The sequence below is a fragment of the Ictalurus furcatus genome, chromosome 5 (assembly GCF_023375685.1).
Source record: "Ictalurus furcatus strain D&B chromosome 5, Billie_1.0, whole genome shotgun sequence".
Taxonomy (NCBI): domain Eukaryota; kingdom Metazoa; phylum Chordata; class Actinopteri; order Siluriformes; family Ictaluridae; genus Ictalurus; species Ictalurus furcatus.
Genome location: NC_071259.1, coordinates 7,849,980 through 7,872,603, shown reverse-complemented (window position 1 = coordinate 7,872,603; position 22,624 = coordinate 7,849,980). Strand labels below are relative to the sequence as shown.

The 22,624-nt window shown below is 38.3% G+C and overlaps 1 protein-coding gene across 2 annotated transcripts in view; it reads left to right on the top strand.

Annotated features, from left to right (window-relative positions):
- The window catches only part of mtor (mechanistic target of rapamycin kinase), a 110,627-nt gene that overhangs the window by 10,977 nt on the left and 77,026 nt on the right, over nt 1–22,624 (top strand). The window contains exons 9-22 of one of the 2 annotated variants that reach the window (XM_053624560.1): nt 5–188; nt 370–498; nt 1,819–2,063; nt 2,855–3,070; nt 5,067–5,272; nt 5,728–5,850; nt 6,218–6,301; nt 6,378–6,509; nt 6,790–6,882; nt 8,653–8,787; nt 11,879–12,008; nt 16,404–16,654; nt 18,135–18,218; nt 19,538–19,705. In XM_053624560.1, the coding sequence (XP_053480535.1) occupies nt 5–188; nt 370–498; nt 1,819–2,063; nt 2,855–3,070; nt 5,067–5,272; nt 5,728–5,850; nt 6,218–6,301; nt 6,378–6,509; nt 6,790–6,882; nt 8,653–8,787; nt 11,879–12,008; nt 16,404–16,654; nt 18,135–18,218; nt 19,538–19,705 (2,180 nt within the window). The remainder of the gene's footprint in view (nt 1–4; nt 189–369; nt 499–1,818; nt 2,064–2,854; nt 3,071–5,066; nt 5,273–5,727; nt 5,851–6,217; nt 6,302–6,377; nt 6,510–6,789; nt 6,883–8,652; nt 8,788–11,878; nt 12,009–16,403; nt 16,655–18,134; nt 18,219–19,537; nt 19,706–22,624) is intronic. The other variant, XM_053624562.1, reaches the window with a different exon arrangement.

Here is a 22,624-nt window from a genome sequence, read left to right as displayed (position 1 = left end):
TCAGATCAGTATTTGTCAGACACAATGGGTCACCTGCTGGGCTGTCTGAAGAAAGAAAAAGAGCGCACAGCTGCATTCCAGGCCCTCGGGCTGTTAGTGGTGGCCGTGAGGACTGAGATTCAGCCATACCTTTCCAAGATCCTCGAGATCATTAAAGCAGCCCTGCCACCGAAGGACTTTGCACACAAGTAAGAACTAATAAACACCACAGTAGCATGTCTGGTTTTTTAAAAATCATTCCTGTCTGAATTAGACTTTTTTTCGGTTCAGGATAGAAAAGAGCAACTGACGTTAAATTGCGAATACGGTATATGACATTGCTATCCAGTTGATATTAATACCCTTTGTCATATCCTTCCTCTCTTTCAGGAGACAGAAGACCATGCAGGTAGATGCCACTGTCTTCACCTGTATCAGCATGCTGTCTAGAGCTTTGGGACCCAGCATTCATCAAGATATCAAGGAGCTTCTAGAGCCAATGTTAGCTGTTGGACTTAGGTAATAATTACAATGCTTGAATCAAAAAAAACATTTTTTTTTGTCCAGTCTCCACTAAAAACAACTAATGCAGTCCATCAAGCAGGAATGGTCCCTAATGGACCTGACTCACTGACTGACCGAGAGTAGTCGAAGTCTCTCACATACTGACTGACTTAACTTTGTCGATACATGCACGGATGGCAATTTTTAGTGATGTTTCCTCCAGTTAACATTAGCTAGTTGCTGGTAGACATTTTTGCTTACTATGACTGTTTTGAAATGGCATATTATTGTGTTCTAGTCACTAACACACAGATTGACTCCTCATTGTTGAAATATGCATGATGAGAGGGACAGAACATAATGTTACCTCTAGCTATCTACACTACCAGTCAAAAATTTAGACACACTCATTCTTTATTTTTATTATCCCCCAACATTTTAGATTAATAATAAAGTCATCAAAACTCTTGAATAACACAAATGGAACTATGGGAATTATGTTGTGATAAAAAAAAAATCCAAAATAATTTTGTATTTTAGCATTTTCAGAGTAGACCCCCTTTTCACCTAGTATTTTCAGAAATGTATTTTTGGCATTTTCTCAACCAATTTCTTGAGGAATCCCCCTGAGATGCTTTTTAAACAGTATTAAAGGAGTTCCCACCTACGCTGGACTCTTATCGGCTGCTTTTCAGAATATTTCGCTCAAGTCATCCTTTTAAAAAAAGATTTTTTTGTAAATAAAATGTTAGTTTTCTAATAAAAGAAATGAATATGTTGGCACAATTATATTTTTGTCTATAACACCGATTTCAAACAGTTAATCATACACCTTCAGATCATGAGAAACATTTCGGTCAAGTGTCTACAAACTTTTGACCGGTAGTGTACTTATAAACAAATGTCTTTTTAGGTAACTGATGATTATAGGTTTGTCCATGACACACTGCTGTACTGAGTAGTATAGCAAGAACAACAGGTTGTATTCGTGACCTGGATAAAGTAGATTTTTATTGTGTCTTGTTTTATTTTTTATAACTGAGGAAAACCAAAAAGCAAAATAAACAAACATATAGCTTTGAATTTTAAAAACCGTCCAGTTCTTAATAATGAAATTGAAACTTTATTGAATTCGTAGCAATGAAATGGATTACTTTGTAAACCACACATCTGTATTTATTTGTAATAGTGAATATTTTAGCATAATATGCAAATCATGACTTTTTTTTTCTGAACATCATATGTCAAACTCAGCTTTTGATTCTATTTTTCTTGTATCTGTCTCAACTCCGTGTAATATACTCTGTCATGCTGATTGTGTTCTTTCTATCCTAGCCCCGCGTTGACAGCCGTACTCTACGACCTGAGCCGACAAATTCCTCAACTTAAGAAAGATATCCAGGATGGATTGCTTAAGATGCTGTCGCTGGTGCTGATGCACAAGCCGTTACGGCATCCCGGCATGCCCAAAGGCCTTGCACACCAGCTGTCCTCACCCAGCCTCACCAACATCCCTGAGGCCAGTGATGTTGGCAGCATCACTCTGGCTCTGCGCACCCTGGGCAGCTTTGAGTTTGAGGGTAGAACATACTTTCATTTGTATCTCTTTCTCTTTAAATGTTGTGGGAGATTTTTGCCGTCAGTATGTTATTCAGCGGCACCTTGTTTCACTACCTGCCAAAAGTTTGGACACAGTCAACTGAGGATATAGTTTTCATAGTCTTAAAGATGTTTTAATAAAGGAGTTATTTAAAATGAATTTAAAATTAAATTGCGTCCCCAGTCAGATTTTTATTTGGAAGCACGCAGTCAACAAGTGCTCTGCCTATTTGAGAACTCGAAGCAAAAAAAAAAACAACCCCTGAGTGAAGATCCATCATGAAGCTGGTTTGGAAGTATTTAAAATGTAAAACAGTTTTGATGTTTATTTCTGTGGAGGAGACTATGAAAAATGAAGGAACCCCTTCTATGAGCAGGTGTGTCCAAAACCTTGAATAGTAGTGTGTTATTTAGTTGTGCAGTTTACAAATTGTCTTAAAATAGTTTAGTATTTAAATGCATTTGAATGTTAAAGAGCCTGTAACATTATTCAACCCTAGAATAAGGTAGATGAAGATAATATGCTCTCTACATAGGAAATAGTCTACATATGACGGTATGTATGATTACGATAAAACACCGTTTGAGCATGCCTAGTAAATTAACATTTCAAACTGTCCTTGAAGAGTCAGAGAGAAATACGGCAACTTAATATTAACCCTTGCGCTAAAGGCTACTGATTTATGTGCTGTGCTAGCAAACCACATGATGAAGGCTCATTTGTGGAAGCAGCCTGCGCTAACCCTTCTTACCTGCTGTATTTTTTTTCTAGGACATTCCTTAACGCAATTTGTGCGCCACTGCGCCGACCACTTTCTGAACAGCGAGCACAAAGAAATCCGCATGGAGGCAGCACGGACTTGCTCACGTCTCCTCACACCTTCCATCCACCTGATCAGCGGTCACGGTCACGTGGTCAGCCAGACAGCCGTGCAGGTGGTAGCCGACGTCCTCAGCAAACTGCTGGTAGTAGGCATCACAGATCCAGGTGGGAAAGACTGTGTTATTGCAACTGTAGGTTATGTTGTTAATAATAGCAGTGCAGGTTGTACAGGGCCCATCAAATTTATTTCTTAAATCTGATGATTATACTGATAATTATATGCGCATCTGTTGTTGTAGTGATGACTCGGACCAAAACTGCCTACACAAAGAAAGGACAGGCAGGCCACTTAACTGCTCCATGCTTAGGCTCGTACTCCTGAGTGCCTTTATTAAAAATATTAATTAAATTGGAATTAAAACCACTTACAATGATGCAGCTTAAATCCAGCAGTCATGCATAATTTTTCCTAAGTACTAAAATATTTCCTGCGCAAATGAGAAACATTTTAATTACACTTCCTATCTGAAAGCGGTTTCAGTTTTAGCGGTTTGGACCAAATGTTGTGGTAGGTCAGAAAATTTGCCCCAAGTTTGAATGTGTGTGAATGCAGAGTGTTGTGAAAAAGTATTCGCCCCATCCTGATTTCTTCTGCTTTTGTGTGTATATCATATTTATTGTTTCAGAAATGAAAACAAAAGCAGCCTGAGTAAACACACAATACAGTTTTTAAATACAATACACTTATTTATTGAAGCAAAACAATAAAAAGAAAACTGAACATAGGTGGAAGAGAGACAAGCTGCAGATTTCCTATGAAATGTTCAAAAGATTCTCGCAGTAAATACCAGCATAAAATTCAGATTTTATGAATTGATCAAGGTGCTAAACTCGGCTACTTCACCGTCGGTAGATTTAACCTCTAATGCTTGTGAACATTTTAAAAACGTTTTTGTAAATAAGATGGATATGATCAGATCACATATTAAACCCTTTAATATTGATTTGGCTAATTCTGTTTCAAGTTCTTGTTTGCTCGACTGTTTTGAACCTGTCTCTCTTCCAACCTTAGCAGACATAGTCAACAATATGAAACCAACATCCACTCCTTAAGGTCCTTTTCCTGCTCGACTTTTGAAAGACCTGTTTGAGCACTTTTTAAATATGCTACATAAAAAAAATTAACCCTGACCAGGATTAGGAAGGAAGGAAGGGAAGAAAGAAATGCCTTTGTCTTTTTCAATAAAGGTGAGCCTTGATGCTCTTGTTCAAACCTTGTCTGGATCAGCACCCCCCTACCTCAACACTCTCCTGAAGGCTTACGTTCCCTCACGCAATCTGCGATCGCTTAACGACTGACGCTTAGTAGTTACCACTCAGAGTGGCTCAAGGTCCCTTTCCAGAACCTTCAAACTAACTGTCCCTCAGTGGTGGAATGAACTTCCAACCTCAATCCGGACGCAGAATCTGTCACTTTCTTCAAAAAACAGCTAAAGACCCACCTCTTCCGTGAACACTTAACTAACCCCTAAAACGCCAACCCCATATTATTTATAAATTAAACTTGCTCTGGCTCTTACACCTCGACTCTGCGCACACTGCTTTTCTAGAACTCAATTAAAAGATCTTGTATGGTAGCACTACTTGCATTGTTCTCCGCTTGATATATCGCGTTGCTTGTATTTCCTCGTTTGTAAGTCGCTTTGGATAAAAGTGTCTGCTAAATGAATAAATGTAAATATAAACGTGACAGTATACCTGTATGAACAGATATGGAAATTTGAAATGGCAGTAGTTAGTTGATAAAGGTAGTGTCACAAAAATATCCAACCCACTGATTGCTAAGAATGGTCCAGCTAGCATACACGATGAATCATTGTCACCTTAATTTTTGACCATACTGGTCTTTTTTTTTCTGTAAACATGAAATATTTAGTAATGTCCTGCATATGCTGTACTGCTTTCTCCACCATTTATCCTACTGAAAATGCGGCTGTGTTGGCAGTGTATTATGGAGGCTTGTTATCTTCTTTGAAAATGAATAACTATAAGCTGATTTTGCCATATGCTGAAAACTGTGCTACCATGGCTTTTTTTTTTTAAACAGTGCTCCATCTCTGTCATAACATTTACTTTAATTCCTATTTCATGATATTTTCAGATCCTGACATACGTTACTGTGTGTTGGCGTCTCTGGATGAACGCTTCGATGCCCACCTGGCCCAGGCCGAGAACCTGCAGGCTCTCTTCGTGGCACTGAACGACGAAGTGTTTGAGATTCGAGAGCTGGCCATCTGCACGATCGGCCGCCTCAGCAGCATGAACCCGGCCTTCGTCATGCCCTTTCTGCGCAAGATGCTCATCCAGGTAGCAATTTGCCTTTTAAATAAATTTGTTTGAGTCTGTCTTGCACATTTCTGAAACGAATTAGTATAAAGTTAACACGTTGATTTAAACTCCGAGCCATAATTTATGGGAAGTATGTTGCAGAGGTTTCTGTATCGGGGTGTAGTTTCGTGAGCTGCCAGCAGATGGGGTAATTGTTCAACCAACTTTTATGCCAAGAACAAACATTTTTTACATAACCTATTGACAGAATATATATTCTGTTTGGAACAGTTTACAGGATGCCATTTTGTAGGAACATTACAAATTCACTGGAGATCTTGAATATATCAGTGTTTAATATGTCTCATGATATGGATTAGGAACAAATTTTGCTTCTTAAGTTCTTTTTGAACTATGGTATGGATCATCCTTGTGGTAACATCGTGTCCTCCTTTTTCATTGCTCCATACTGACATAACATTGCTCTTTTTCAGATCCTGACTGAGCTGGAGCACAGCGGTGTGGGCCGGAACAAGGAGCAGAGCGCCCGCATGCTGGGCCACCTCGTGTCCAATGCCCCTCGGCTCATCAGGCCTTACATGGAGCCCATTCTCAAAGTATAATCATACTGTATACCATATACCACATTATACCAATACAGTGATATTTATCAGTTGATTGATTGATTGATTGGTAGCTATCACAACTGATGGCGACATTACAGTGATATAATTTCTTGGCCATACCCTCCACTAATTGTATTAAGGTTATTTAATTAGTGTCTTTGTCTGGTGGTTGTGGTAGGAAGTAGAAGATAATATTTGCAATTCTCATTTACATTTTTTTTATATATGTGTATTCTGCATGTTGCCTGTATGTAATACAAGGTCTGAAAAAGACCTTACTATTGCTCACTCCACCTTTCTGTAATATTTGATGTTATTTGTGTATAGGCTCACTGAATTATCATTGATTTTCATATAGGCGCTCATCCTGAAGCTGAAAGATCCAGACCCTAACCCTGGCGTAGTCATTAGCGTCCTAGCTACCATTGGGGAGTTGGCTCAGGTATGGACCTTTCGCTCCTTTCTGACCCTGTGATCTGTCATGCTGTGTAAATAACCCCATATGCTGTTCTGAGCAGTTGAGCTACCGGATACGGCAGGGCCACAAGAATGTAAAGAGTAGGGTTAGCGTAGCCGTTCAGAGAACAGATGGTGCAGATGATGCCAGAGAAGAGACAGGAAGTGCAGTCGGACATGTACCAGAGAGGAAGGTCAGGAAGAGGGGGTTTGAGAGAATGGATAGAGTAATGCTTGTTTTATGTAGACAAAATGGTATGTAAATTGTATTGAAAATCTACCTTTATGGGGAGTAAACATGTATTATGAAACCATTATTGTTCTAGTATTGCTGTGTGATTAAGAAAATTGTTTAAGGGATGGTTATTATACAATAAATTGTACCAGATTAAAAAAAAATAAATAAATAAACCCTTGCTTGTAATTGACTGTGTGTGTGTGTGTGTGTGTGTGTGTGTGTGTGTGTGGTGGCAGGTGAGTGGTCTGGAGATGAGAAAGTGGATGGATGAGCTTTTCCCCATTATCATGGACATGCTTCAGGACTCGTCCTCCTTGGCCAAAAGACAGGTATGATGACCAAATGACCAAAAAGTCTAGCTCTAGCACAAATTTAAGTTTCCAACTGATATAGGACTTTTATCAGAGATAATTCTTGGTATTTTCTCTGGTACTTCCTATTCCGTTATGTGGTTCTATGCAGTTCACAAGCAGCAGATTTGTTTCCAGGATTTTGCACATCCAGGATTTGTTTCAGAATGACATTAACAACAATGAAAAATGATTTTAAGTCTCATTCACGGTTTTTCCCCCTCTTGTAATTGTTTTTTTATTTGCCATGTGAAGCTATTTATATGTGCAGGTCAGCATATTGTTAATTTTGTTAATTTCCAAAATTGCCCCTACAGTAAATTAAACAGCGCTGTTAGTCACGGCATGCTTGTTACGAGCGGTGTATTGCTTTTCCCTCTTCTCACTTCTCAGTGACAGAGTTCCCATTGTAAATCTTGGCGAAATGACAAAACCACATTTCTCTGTTGCTTGGAGCCAACTTCAGTGCAGGTGCTGTGAATCTGTAGTAGTTAACACAGCTATGATAAGGTCCAGTTCCCACATTAATAACTTTTCCTTCTACAGTCTTCAGAGATGTCATAAAGCCAAGGTGATTTAAGTAGGTTTGGGGTTTTGAAAGGAAAACAGAAGCTATAGAAACAAAACAAAACAAAAAAACTCACTTATTAGCTGCGTCTCCTGTTTTCTCTATTTCAAAAGTTTCCTTTTGAGATTTATTTTCAGCTGTGTGTTGTAGTGTGAACAACAAAAGGTTCTGGATGAATTATGCCATGTAGATATTCACTGTCTAATCTTTTAAATGAGCTTCGTTTTACCAAATAGTGCTTTCTAGAATCGGTTTGCTAAGGAATAGAACATGACAAGACATGCTGGTATAGGAAAATCAACAACAGGATGCTGTGATGTGGCCGATGTGCAAAGCGGAGTTACTGCTACCACCTCAAAGTTGATTACTTTTCTGTAAAAGCATGTCCTGAACTGTTTTATTCCCCTTATATGACAGCAGTTTGCCGAAGACATCAACACGCTATGCTTATTAACCATTTATAGGCACATAATGCTGTCATACGTCCACGAAGCAACTTCCTGTTGTTACCTTTGTTGCAACAGTTACAAACAGTTGTTCCCTCACCAGCCTTTTTTTCCCCCTTTTAACTCAAAGTTAATATAAGATTTAAAAAAATCAGCTTGTCACTAGTTGCAAATTCCTCTGTTCTGAAGACTTTTCCTGCAGTGGAAAACTCAAAACAATAGTTTTACCTTAAAATCTTCTTTCATAAATAAACATGTCCTTACAGAAAGCCTCACCAGTGCAACTATTCATTTTTTGTTGTTGTTAAATAACAATCTTTTTACTGTTGGACTATGCGGAGCATGTGTCTTCCATACAAGTCCCCAAGAAGGAATTTTTACTATAGAAATGACATATACGCCTATCATTTGAAATACAGACAATACTATTGTCAGACATGCTGTAATAGAAAATTAATCAACAGCTAGATTTTGACCTAGAGTTTGAGTTACTTCTTTAAAGGAATACTTCACACAAAAATAACAAACTGGCTAATTGTGAATTAGAAGTATCAGGGCACAGGACAAGTTGAACTGGTTTCTTTTGCACAATTCTAACTGACCAAAGTACAATGAATTATTAGCAATACAGGAATTATAGAATTCCTTTTAATTAATTTTTGCTTTAAATATCTTAATCTCATTAGCTGCGTAAAGGAGTGTGCATCAGTAAACCCTGTCTTTATCACCCACCAGGTGGCGCTGTGGACTCTGGGCCAACAGGTGGCCAGTACCGGCTATGTGGTGGAACCCTACAGGAAGTATCCATCTTTGCTCGAGGTGCTGCTCAACTTCCTAAAAACAGAGCAGAACCAGGGCATCAGGCGAGAGGTGAGACATGCTCGGGTCGTCATGCCAGAGATGTGACCATAACTTTAAAAGCAAGTGATATGAATAGAATTGAACTGGTCAGGAAGGGAAGGTATTTCCATTACACTTTTTGAATATCATGGTAATAAATTCTTTGAAATATGCCAGAATGTATTTTCTAACTATTGAGAATCAATAGTATCTTCAATAGTCAATAGCCAAAATCAGTAGTTCTTCAAAAGGTAGCTTCTATGTATGTACTACGTATGTTGTGTGGGATTTATGTTATGTCTCTGAAAATACATTTTTCAGAGACATTTTTCAAATTTGCAAGAAGCCAATTTAAAACTCATGTCCTCCAAGGTCCTCTGCACTACATTACGGGCATGTTTTCAGAATGCACACTCTCATGCTAACTTAAGTCATCATCATGCCGGTGCTTGGCATGCTTGTCTGTAGTCTAAACATCCATTCTAAACATTTTAGTCTCTTGACTCCTCACTGATAGAATGATCATCAGGACCTTGTGATTATAAAGTTCTGTCTGACAACGCTTTCATCTTAAAATCAAGACCACGTTTGGCCCTCAGTATGGGTCAAAATGATAATTTACTGACAGTATCTTTCTGCCTTTAGCAAAGTATCTAGGATAACACTTAAAGTTTCAGCCAGGATCAGGATAACATTTAAAGGGGAAGTTCACCTTTTTCACATTTCAGCAGTAAATAAATGCAGTTTTTTTTACATTTTATTCTCCACTAATGATTCTTTGCTAAATAAATTATAATCAGATTAATTTATGACTCTAAATATGCTAATCAAGTTGCCGATATTAGTTTCCTCAAAACAAGACTTTCAATGCTGTGAAAAAGTATTTGCCCCCTCCTGATTTCTTCTGTTTTTGTGTATATCTCATACTAAATTGTTTCAGAAATGAAAACAAAATCTAAGATAAAACAAATGCAACCTGAGTAAACACAAAATACAGTTTTTAAATGATTTAAGTTATTTATTTAAGCATACTGGGCCTATGTGAAAACGTATTCACTGCATTCATAATGGGGTTCAGCTGGAATAGACGCAACCAGGCCTGATTATTGCGAACCCTGTTCAATCAAATCAACACTTAAATAGAACTTTTTCAACAACGTGACGTTGGTTAAAAGGTCTTACCCAGTAACACACTATGCCAAAGTTGAAAGAAATTCCATAAATGAGGAAGAAAGTGATTGAAATACATCAGTCTGGGAAGGGTTATTAAGCTATTTCAAAGGCTCTGGGACTCCAATAAACCAGAGTGAGAGCTATTATCTCCAAATGAAAAAACTCGACACTGTAGTGAAACTTCCCAGAAGTGGCTGAGCCTCCAAAATTCTTCCGCACAGCAACTACTCATCCAGGAAGTCACAGAAAAGCCAAGGACAACATCAAAGGCCCTACAGGCCTCTCTTGCATTAATAAAGGTCACTGTTCATGACTCCACTATCAGAAAGACACTGGGCAAAAATCGCATCCGTGGAAGAGTGGTGAGGTAAAAACATTGAGGCTCATCTGAATTTTGCAAAAACACACCTTGATGATCCTAAAACCTTTTGGGAGAATGTTCTGTGGACTGATGAGTCGAAAGTGGAACTGTTTGGAAGACGGGTACGTTACATCTGGCATAAACCAAACACCGAATTCCACAAAAAGAACATCATACCTACGGTCAAGCATGGTGGTGGCAGTGTGATGGCGTGGGGATGCTTTGCTGCTTCAGGGCCTGGGCAACTTGCAGTAATTGAGGGAAACATTAATTCTGCTCTCTAACAGAAAACCCTAAAGGAGAATGTCCAATCTTCAGTCCGTAAGTTAAAACTCAAGCGCAACTGGATTATGCAGCAAGACAATGATCAAAAGCGTAGGAGTAAGTCCTAGTCCTAGAAGTAAGCGAAAGACCGATCTCCAGTTATTGGAAGTGTTTGGTTGCAGTTATTGCTGCTGAAGGTGACACAACCAGATTTTAAATTTAATCGGGGCAATTAGTTTTTCACATAGGTGATAGCTGTTGGATAACTTTTGCTTCAATAAAATGAATAAATAAATAAAAACCATATTGTGTGTTTACTCAGGCTGCCCTTGTTTTTTGTTGGATTTTGTTTGAAGATCTAAAACTATTTAGTATGAGATAAACACAAAAACAGAAGAAATTGGGCAAATCACAGCACTGTAAAACCAATAAACCCCCTAAAACCTACTCTTCTTCACAATGGTCGACGTATTCTCTTCTTCATGGCTCGTAGTTTTGGGGTGCTGGAGGCAGGACAAACTGGGCTAGGTTTTGATTGGTTTCAAAAAAGGAAACTGCATCGGTGGAACACTTAACTTTTACTTCAGTATCTAAGATGACACTTCATTTTTATCATCTTCATTATCTTCATTTTCATCATCAATTTTGCTTAAAAATGTAGGATAATACTTAACATTTTCTTTAATATTTACAACAATTTTATTTCACTATTTAGGATAATGCTTAGCGTTTAGATTATTATATAGGATAACACATGTACTTCATTATCAAACATAACTGTTAATTTTTACTTCAGTATATATGATATCACAACAATTTAATTTCAGTATCTGGGGTAACACCTAACCTTTACTTGGATATCTAGAATAACAGCTAACTTTTATTTCATTGCCTAGAATAACACAACTTTTTATTTCAGCATCTAGGAGAACACTTTTACTTCTCTGCACTAGCTTTCGTTTATTATGCACTTACCTAGGTCCTCACTTAGATTTCGAGTTTGTCCTTTGATTTACTGACTACACCACTCAAGCAGAATCTTTCTCCCAGTCTCCATTTCTTGTAACAAACCCTCATTACCTAAATTGCTGTGTGTCAGCATTATAAATTCCGTATACCTGCATTTTCAGTACAGCCTCTCCCATTTTTAAGTTCAGTGAAAATCTTGAATAATAGTGTAACATGATGCAGTGCAGATTTTAGTAGTTCAGCTGCAGCACTTTTCCCAAACATTCCAACACTTTGTATTGTCGAGTGAAACCAGGCACTAAGACAGCGTAGTGCTATTATGCCTTGTTTTGAAATGCTGCTTTTCTTTCCCAGGCCATCCGTGTGCTTGGCCTTCTTGGCGCACTGGACCCCTATAAGCATAAGGTCAACATTGGCATGATTGACCAATCACGCGATGCTTCTGCTGTGAGCCTCTCAGAATCAAAGTCCAGTCAAGACTCAGGTAAACGCAGTGTTTGGTAATAGCTTTTTGTTATGATCTACTAGGAAATGATTACACTGAGATTAAAAAACATGTTTTTTTCAGTGGAACGTTGCTGCAATGCATTGATTGCATTGGTCGTCTTATTAGAGCATTCCTGTACAACACTATACCCTCATGTATTCATATTGTGCTTAAACTGGTCATTTTTCTAAACTGAAAAGCTTACATGAAAGCTTGTAAAAACATTTTGTAAACTGCACTTTTATAGTGACACAATAATGCTCAGAATAATGCTCACGAATTGGCAGTCTCTCTTCATTTGATGTTTTAAACCCACTTTTATATTTTGCTTAGGTCCTTTTATTAATATATGCAGCTAGGTTCTTATGCAAAGCTTCCGAGCATTGTCACCTCACCAGGTGCAAACCATGGCATGCACGCAACCAACATGTCCAAACATCTATACCACAAATCATTCTAATTCAGCGTGCTGACATCTTTGGTCTTTAGCAAGAACTTTCATTGTTTTCCAAGAACATTTCAAAAAGCCAGACCACAGCGGTGCTGAGTTAAAAGCTTTTTCAGAAAAGCATTACGTAAATACCTAGAGTAGGGCCACATGAATCAACTGTGTTGTAGATTCGTGGAAAACTACGGAAATGTTTTGCTCTTGTGATGGAACATTTCAGATTATCGCTCATCAGATGAGGACCATAGTTTAGAGCTTATACAAGATGGGTGACACTAGACATTGGCAAGTGGTTGGCACGTTGCTCTCAAAGGGCCATATTTAGAGTTGATGGATTATGTTTGAAAGTTTGGACAGTACTTGCACAGGGAAGGTTTTCCATATCCAGATTAGACTTGCACATGTGCTGAAGTTAATTGTATGAGCACTCCATTCAGATGATAAAAATAACCTGCAGATGATTAAAATAACCTACATTTTTTTTGAGGCCGAGAACACAAGCAGTTGTCCATGGTTTGAAGGATACGCTGACCAATCATTCATATGCTCTGCTTATGACTTATGATATTTCTGGGGGAAAGTTAGAGAAATTATTATATTATTTATTAATTGTAGTATATTTATATGTTTGATATTAATAATTGAATGCCATTCCATGTTTTAGTGTATTTACAGCCCAAAACAAGAAAAATCGACTTCAAATTCAAGCACTGAATTGCACAAAACTGAGGGCCGACTAATTTTTTTTCAGATAACTCCACCCCACGCATGCTTCTCACGCAACTGTCTTAATACATAGCATGTACATCTGTTGTTATATGTGAGGTCTGAATACCACCGTGTGCAATTTTAGTATTAACTCCTCACTACGCGTACCGAATACGGCCCAAAGTTCTTCATCCTGCCTTAATTCGGTGTAGGGAGAGAGTTAATAGTTTTAACAGTGGGGCTACATGAAGGAGTAGGAAATGGGAGATATCTCCCCTCAGAGAGATAGGGTTTCAGTAAAGGGCAGTGTCTGGGGCACTCTTTCAGCATGTGTTGCTGCTGCCTGGAATACTGCTTCAACGTGCTCACACTTTTCCCTCATCTTAGAAAGACTATGCACTGGCTACTGTCCACATTTCAATGAGGAGCCATGGGACATAAGAATGAATGCGATTCATGTCAGGTTTATTGCTGAGAGGAGGAAGATTACGATCAGTGCAGTCAGTGATGGCTTATTATCATCAGCTGCATTGTTACTGTTTACTCAACTGAGGGTTGCGGAGCCAAGCCTCACCTGGGAACAATTGTTTTCTGAAAGAAGGACATTTTCACAATGCATGCTTTATATTACAATATTTAGGTTTGTTAACGAAATACTGCAAGCAGTTCTTGGCTCGAAAAGTACACCTGCCTCTCTACTCCTCTCTAAGGTAAACCTAATACAGGTGCTTTTTGTTGGGTTATAAAACACGTATTTTGGAAACAACATCCAGCCAACAGGAGGCAAGATGCATTAAAGAACATTGAGTACAAAACCACTGTACTTCAATTTTATAATAATCAGGTGTAGAGAATTCATGAAATGTAGTTTCTTTGGTGGAACAGTCTGTTTCAAAATTAAATTTAAGTCAATTAAAAATTAAGTAGAAATTAACGTTTGATTTTAGATTTTGAAAATTTTAATTGATTGTGCCAGTGAAATTTTCATTTGAATTCCCTTTACGAATTCAAAGAAAGACTTCACAATTCAGATCAAATTTATTTGTAAATTTTAAATTCATTTCTCTTTCCATACAAGTGTCCATATTGCCCAAACATTATATCATAGTCTCTCGTCTCTTTCTTCTGCTTTATCATATAATACAATGCATATTTAATTTGATCATTTTATGTTTTTAACTCCATATATTGGCTTGATTGGTAGATAACTGTAGGGCTATATAATTTGTTGACTTTTGTCATCATCTTTGTTTCCACCATTTCATAGGCCACCCCAAACTTCCTTCCACCGTCCTTGGCACCCTAAGTTCAATGAAAACCAAGTACCTGTGAGCCTCCAGCCCAAATTTTACTTACTCTACCGGCAGCCAGTCACAGCACTGTTCACGCCAACATCAAACGCCTCAGTGAATTTAAAAGGGGTCTGTGTGTGTGTGTGGGAAACACATGAAGAGATGATGTCATAGAGGCTCATGAAAAACAGCGTCCAAACACACACACACAAGTACAAACACACACGTACTTGTTTAATGTGCATGTGTGGCCAATCTGACATTTATACGACCGCAGGAAGCACCTAGTCACAAACCGCACTGCCTGCTGGGTTTCAAGGTTGTGAAGCCCCAGACTTGTTCCCAGTGTCCAGTTTATCCCCCATGCAAGCCCATGTGTAATTTTGGACACTTGAGTTGCAGAGCTCATTCACAGAACTAGAGCAAACAGCTTGTGCAGATTTATTGCCGCCTTAGCTGAAGGTAATGAGGTTCCAGGTTACATTTATTGCGTTGCATAACGCTGTCACTCACAGGCCATTCAGCTTAATTATCTCCATCACATCCGGAGATGGAAGCGTGCATGGTTAGTGAGACAATGAGAGTGAGAAAGTAAAAAATTTGACTCAACATTAGTTCAAATAACATCATAGATCTGTTGTTCATCAAGGATCTGCAGAACTTTAATAACCCTTAATGTTAAACACTCTGATTCTGGACAGTTGTAGAATTTTCGAAATTAAGTTAAGCCTTTTGTTAAACTTTAATCAATATTTAACCAATGAAAGAACTGAAACGATGCAGTCTTGCTTGTTTCATATTACATTATAAAGTGCTTTTGACAGATGTGCGCTCATGGGGGAGATTTCGAAAGTCTTGTCCAGCTGTTTAGTCTGACTTTATGCTGTAAAAAGAAGAGGGAAAGAGATATAGCAGGAGTGCCGGCATGTCACTTTGTGCTGAGGCAGCCATTTTATAACTTTGATATACGAAATAGGCCATATTTCTCTCTGTCTGGCTCCTCAAATTCTCATAGCCATTTATTTCAGCAAATGTGGGTTTGAAGTACTTAGCTTTCAAGCTATTTCAAAGATGAAGAAGACTTGAGTCTTCATCGAGTATCGTAAAATATTTCTACAAAGGTTGATTTCAGTTCAATCAAATGCCTGGATGATTAATCTCTTCTTAAAGACAACAAAAGAGAAATCTATCTAAAAAAAATTCTTCAAATTTCTTCACAAGTATATGGATCTGTCCAATCAATCTATAATGGTGTAGCTCATATAGCCATGTTCTCAAGATGCCACTTCCTGAACAGCACAAGACACCTAGATGTGCTTGAGTGTACTAATACTTAAAGGTCTAGTTCACCTAAAAATGAAAATTCTGTCATCAATTACTCACCTTCATGTCGTTCCAAACCCATAAGACTTTCATTCGTCTTCGGAACACAAAAGATGACATTTTAATGAAACCTGGGAGATTTCTCGTCCTCCATTTACAGTCCAAGTAACCAAAACGTTTAAGCTCCAAAGCATTGGTATTGCTTCATAAAACTGGGATTAAACTACTGGAGTCACATGGATTAATTTTTATGATGCCTTTCTGAACTTTTTGGAGCTTGAAAGTTTTGGTTAGTGGACTGTAAATGGAGGAACAGAAATCTCCCAAAAATGTCTTCATTTGTCTTCTGCAGATGAACAAAAGTCTTATGGGTTTGGAATGACATGAGGGTCAGTAATTGATGACAGAATTTTCATTTTTGGGTGAACTATCCCTTTAGCAAATGCCCACAATTGGCTAGCATCTTTCAGATTTCACTGGGAATGAAAAAGTAAGCCGACTTTTCCATGAGTGCTCCTGGCCACATCCCTGGGCTGTTCATTCTGTGTCGCACTCAAGACTGACAAATCGATTAAACCTAGTTTTGTGCATGCTTTTGTGTCCGTATGTTCATCTCTTTAGCCGACTACAGCACCAGTGAAATGCTCGTGAACATGGGCAACTTACCACTAGACGAGTTTTACCCAGCTGTTGCCATAGTGACGCTGATGCGCATCCTGCGAGACCCGTCGCTCTCCAACCACCACACCATGGTGGTGCAGGCTGTCACCTTCATTTTCAAGTCATTGGGCCTGAAGTGTGTGCAGTTCCTGCCCCAGGTCATGCCCACCTTCCTCAATGTCATCCGAGTGTGTGACACCAGCATAAAAGAAGTAAGCATCCACTTTCACACTGTCAGAGACGGAGATTTTTAGAATGGGGTGCAATGTATTTGAAATTTATTAAGATGTGTCATTGTAATTTAAATTTTATTAAACATGACTACTGCAAATTTCCTGTTTAAATAATTTTGTACTTGATGTATATTTCTTCATATTACCTTTTGTCCAGTTTAAACATGAATTAATTTCTTTGATTCAGTATGTAAATAATTGACAGTATCTCCATGAAGCAGTTTCAAGCCAAAAGCATTTCTGAACCTATTTTTTTGTCATCTGTCTCATTCCTTTCTTAGGAACACATGTATATTCCATTTGTTTCAGTCCGCACAAGCTCCTTAAGGCACAAAATGTGACGTTAACCACTCTGCTTATTTTTTTTAAGCTCATGATTGAGTGAAACATTAAACCACACAGATACATTGAAATCACACGCTCTACAGGGGCCTGTAGTCGCTGGGCAAAAAGTTTGTACAACATAGAAAAGTAGAATAAGCACTAATATGCTGCTTTTTAGCTGCCCATTGTCTTGCGTAATATTTTCCCATTATTAGTAACTGTCGAAGGTTGAGGTTTTCTCTGAAATTATGACAAATATGAAGTGTACCACAAACTCTTACAGAGTCAGAAGTGTGAGTGACGGATGAACAATTACTCTAGGCTAGGGGTTCAGCAGTCAGGGACCTCTTTAAGAATGAATGAATAGCTGGACTTCCTCAGTACAGATATATTTTACAAACAAACTGTAAAAAAAAAAAAAAAAAAAAAATTCACTCATCTTACTAACATGTGTACAAGAATATTTTGCTGACTTATTGGAGCCAGAATTTTTTTTTTTTATTGAAAAACTGGGAAAAATAAACAAAATCATGAACTCCCTGGACTCGGTGGCTTAATGCTTAGCCTTGCACCTCCAGGGTTGGGGGTTCATTTCCCACCTCTGCCCTATGTCCGCAGAGTTTGCATGTTCTCCCCGTGCTTCAGGGGTTTTCTCCGGGTACTCCAGTTTCCTCCCCCAGTACACAGACATGCATTGTAGGCTGATTTGGCATTTCCAAATTTGCCCATAGTGTGTGATTAGGTATGTGATTGTGCCTCTCCTTGTCCCATGAGTTCCCTGGGATAGGCTCCAGGTTCCCAGCGACCCTGTATAGAATAAGCAGTACAGAAAATGGATGGATGAACCCGCTCTGTTTGTATCACAGAGAATTTTTGGTACTATGTACACATGTTGCTTCTGAGTCATGTCTGTTTTGAAGTTACTTGTTACCTTGGGTCTTTTCTACCAGACAGATAATAACTTATGAAATCATGGTGAAAGTTAGCAGAATGAAACTGAGAATTATGATTATAGTATATCAGATTGAGTTTGATGATGTCTGAATGATCTATTAGCAAAAGGCTAATGCGCCTGTTTTTTTGTTTGTTTGTTTTTTTTTTTTTTGTTTTTTTTTTGGCCCTTTTTCCCTTTTAGTTAGTTCCTCTCCTAGGTATGGTGGTGTGCTTCGTCAAGATCCACATCCGACCGTACATGGACGATATCGTCACCCTGATCCGTGTAAGTGACCTATCACCTTCACGTCTTTTGATTTGTCTTCTGGGGTATATTTCCACTTCATGGGTCCAGTTTTTTCAGTGTAGCCCCACATGAGGCACCAGACACTTGTCTTTACTACGTATTCATACAGGCGTGACTATAAAATGAAAGGTCTCTGCTCATCTTCATCTTGTTGTGTTTCCTGGTGCCCTTTACGCCAGTGTCTCACTTAACACATGTATACAGATTAAAAAAGTGCAAAAAACAAAAAAAAGGATGGTTCTTTTTATTTATTTATTTATTTTTAAATTTACTCATCCAGATGCTGCAAGCGGGAATTGCTATTGCAGATTTGTCATAAAAATCATGCTGGGGGTTCAGAGGTCTCTTACAGCAGCCAACAGTCGTCTGGCCAAAGATTTTGACAGTTTTATAAGGCGTATGACTCGTTGTTTCCAACCCCCATCATCTGTTCTTTGCTTTTTTTCCAAGACGATCATTTACGCTTTTGGTTAATAAAGTTGTATCAGGTATGAAAGTAGGGCTAAGGAGATGTAGGATTGAAAGTGTAGTCATAAAACCCTTCTATTCATTGGTCAGAAATTTGCCAATGAAAAAAGTTAAACCTACTTTTGTCAAGTGTTGATAGAAATCACGAAAGTCACCCAAGCACTGCGAACTTGGACACCATGCTAATTGAATGAGTAAGTAATAAATAAGTAGTTCAGAACATTTTGTGTATCATTTCCTGTGTTTATTTTCTCATTTTGTTCATTGGTCCAAATAGCCAGAACATATCACATTTCCACAGTGCTACTGTTCTGTCTGTGGTGCCCAATTTTAGTGCCTTGCAAACCATTTTAGCAAACCATATCTATAAAAAATATATATATTCCCCCAACCTAAAATACACAGCATGCTTGAGTCACTTCCTTCAGTTGGGTTCAATCACTTTCTCACTGTAGTCAAACCGCACTAGAGTTTGCTTGGAAGAGCAGACCGGTATATCTGATTGGATTGTTTTTGATATCTGAGTGTGTTTGACGAATTGCACCAAAGGGGGAAAAAACCCACAAATTTGATTAGAAGAGACTAAACACTGCTTATGTAACTGAACCCTAATACATTTAAAAAATACTCTTCAGCCCTAAACATGAGCTGATTGACATTTTCATACACATACATTCTCTACACAAACAAATGTTTTCTAAATATAATTGGAAGCCATTTGATTACCCATTAAAGATAACTAGACCAAGTATTTCATCTCTGATAGCTGTGCTGCTTTGCAAAAGTGTGCACACATTGTTCTTTTCCCTCATCTATTGTTGTACCTGCAGGAATATTGGACCCCCAACAACCCAATGCAGAACACCATCATCCTGCTCATCGAGCAGATAGTCGTGGCTCTGGGAGGAGAGTTCAAGCTGTACTTACCCCAGCTTATCCCACACATGCTACGGGTCTTCATGCATGACAGCAGCACCGGGCGGAGTGTTACCATGAAGGTAAAGATGTGCACAGACATATACACAAGCATAAGAAAGCAAATACAATGAATATAAAAAGTCTACACACCCCTGTTATAATGTCATGTTTTTGTGAGGCAAAAAAAAAAGTACGATAAATCAAGACAGATCCTTTCCCACCTTAAATGTGAAATTACAACGTATGAAAATTAAGTGGAAAAACATCCAGAAACATTTTAGGGAAAATTAAAGAAGTTACAATAATTTGCATAAATGTTCACACCTTATAATCGGGGATGTGGCTGTGTTTATCAGAAGTAATTATCATACAGCTGTCATCAATGAAATTTTTCTGATTAATGCCAAATAAAGAGCAGCTGTTTTTGTAGGATCTTCTTGACCCCTTCTTGGTTTCATATGATCGCTGAAACCATGGGCCGCAAAGAGCTTACAAAGCATGTACGGTATCGCACTTGTCAAAAGATATCAATCACTAGAAGGTTGTTAAAGAATTTCTGAAACATTAGATGTACCACTGAACACCGTGAAGGCCGTCATCAACGAGTGAAGAAAATCAGGTACGGCAGTGACATCACTCAGAACTGGATGTCCTTCCAAATTCCTCACATTCCCTTATATTTTTCATGTCTGGGCTTTGGGTTAGGGTGGCTAGACGGAAGCCTTTCTAACAAAAATTCCAAAGCATATAATAATTCAGTAATTCCAAAAGGCACCAAATATTGCACATCACATAAAAAGAGCACTATGCCCACAGTTAAACTTTAGGGTTTTCTTCAGCAGGAACTGGGGCTTTTATCAAGGTGGAGGGAATCATGAATAGCTACAAATACCAGATTTTAGTGTAAATCATTCAGGTGTCTGCTAGTGAACTGAAAATAAAAAGGAATTTACTTTGCAGTTTTACACTGAAGGTGGGAAAATCTGACATGATTTATTTTCATGTCATTCTTTTACAAAAACCTGCCATTTTAACAGGAATGTGCAGACATTTTATATCCATTATATTGGTCATGGTTATGTCATGGCTGGACAACTTGCTCCTGGTCGTCATTTACGACTGAAGTACCACCTGAGCCCTGCAGCCTCAGGCCTTCATGGTGAAACTATTACCTTGACACAGCAGTCCTCAAGATAAATGCTTGGATTTCTCAAGTTAGTGCTGATGTGTGGACTCATTTTGTATTTAAATATTACTCCAAATGGAAAATGAAACCTGAAAATACAAGTTTCATCAGCGTTTATCGCAGTCATAGATGGATATGCATATTCTCTAACCACCTCCGTATATTGCTTTCTGAAATGTGTTGATCAACAGAGTTGTGTTTAAGTTCATATCGGTCTAAAAACCTCCTCATTGCCACTCTTGCTTTACAATGTGGGTAGTATTCGCTAACTTGCTGTTGGTCTTATGAATACCACCACAAAGTCGTAATTACAAGTGGGAAACTAAGGAGTTAGGGTGTGTCAGTAAGAATACATGGGGGTGAGTTGGGGGCGTGTCAGTAAGAAAACACGGTGAAATCAATGGATGCAAAGCCTGTAGTTGACAGTAAATTTGTTGAAATTGAATGTTTACTCGTCTCAGAATCTGATTTCAGTTATTATATTTTTGATATATGCAGCAAGTTATTGTCAGGCTTTTTTTTATCTACAATAAAACAAGATAATTGCCTACACAAAATACGATAGCATTGTACAATCACGATATAATATGTAATGATAAAGTTTGCAGTGGCGTAAGAGAAGGTACACTGCCATCTTGCGCCGACCAAAGTGACTTGAAGTCACCTGGCGTCATAATTACGGCTTCCCAACTCGTAAATACGAACTTCCCAGGAGGACTTGAACACACAGTTAGCCTCAGATGCTCCTCCCACATTCCACAGAGTGTCTGATATCTTTTAGTGCACTTTTCTGTCCACTATCTGCAATCTGACTGTCTGTATGGACTTCCAAATATATTCATCTGCTGGTTTCCAGTGGAAAGTAGCTGACTTGTGGTACTATAAGAAAAAGCTAGAAGTCTGGCTTGCAAGACTAACTTGCTGTAAGGAAGAAACCTAGAAGTTTTTGTAAGGTTGAAACCTAGACGTTTACTCTTGGTTATGTAGCTAGCTGTTTATGTAGCTCGCTTAATGGGTATTGTACAGGTAGGTATTTTGCTAAAGAATCTCTCAAAATCTTGAGAGATTTTGTCTCATAAATTTGAATAATGGTAGAAAAAGCATGTGCATTCCTAATTGTAGAGTCGGGAGCATCAATGTTGAATACATCTGGACACTGTAAATGACATAAACACTACACTCACCTAAAACCAGATGACCTCAGCGCACTGTGTCCCCTGCAATCATATTCTCTAGCCAAACTCAATAAACTTTTCATTTTATTTTCCTTTTGTTTTGTTATTTCTGCTGCATTATTTCCATATTTAGATATTCCATTCTGATAATGTGGATTTTTTAAATACTGTAACCTCAGTACCAAGAACACGTGTCCTTGTTCTTTTTCTAATGTTTCTATGTAAATATTTCTAGCCCTTTTACCTCAAACAATGTAACAAGCATATTTTACTTTTATATATCTTCTTGTATTTCCAGACCAGCGTTCCTTCCATCCTGACGCGCATTCACTATGGCCATTAAGGACAGACAGATGAGTCATGTATAATGGAAATCTGGAATAAGTTTACTCAATTGATGCGATTTTTAGTGCTCCGACTCCCACATGTGAAACCTCGGGGAGATTGTGTGCTTGTTCAAGGGTGGCTGGCGAGCTTATGTCATGGATGCCACTAGATTTTTAAAACTCGTCCAATACAGCAGACACAAATATCCTGTATTAAATTATTTTCTTCTTGGTTATAGTCCAGTGAAAGCCTTACTGTCCAGAGATGAAATCGGTTAGTGTTCAGAAAACCAGACCACTGCTTTAGAGTGT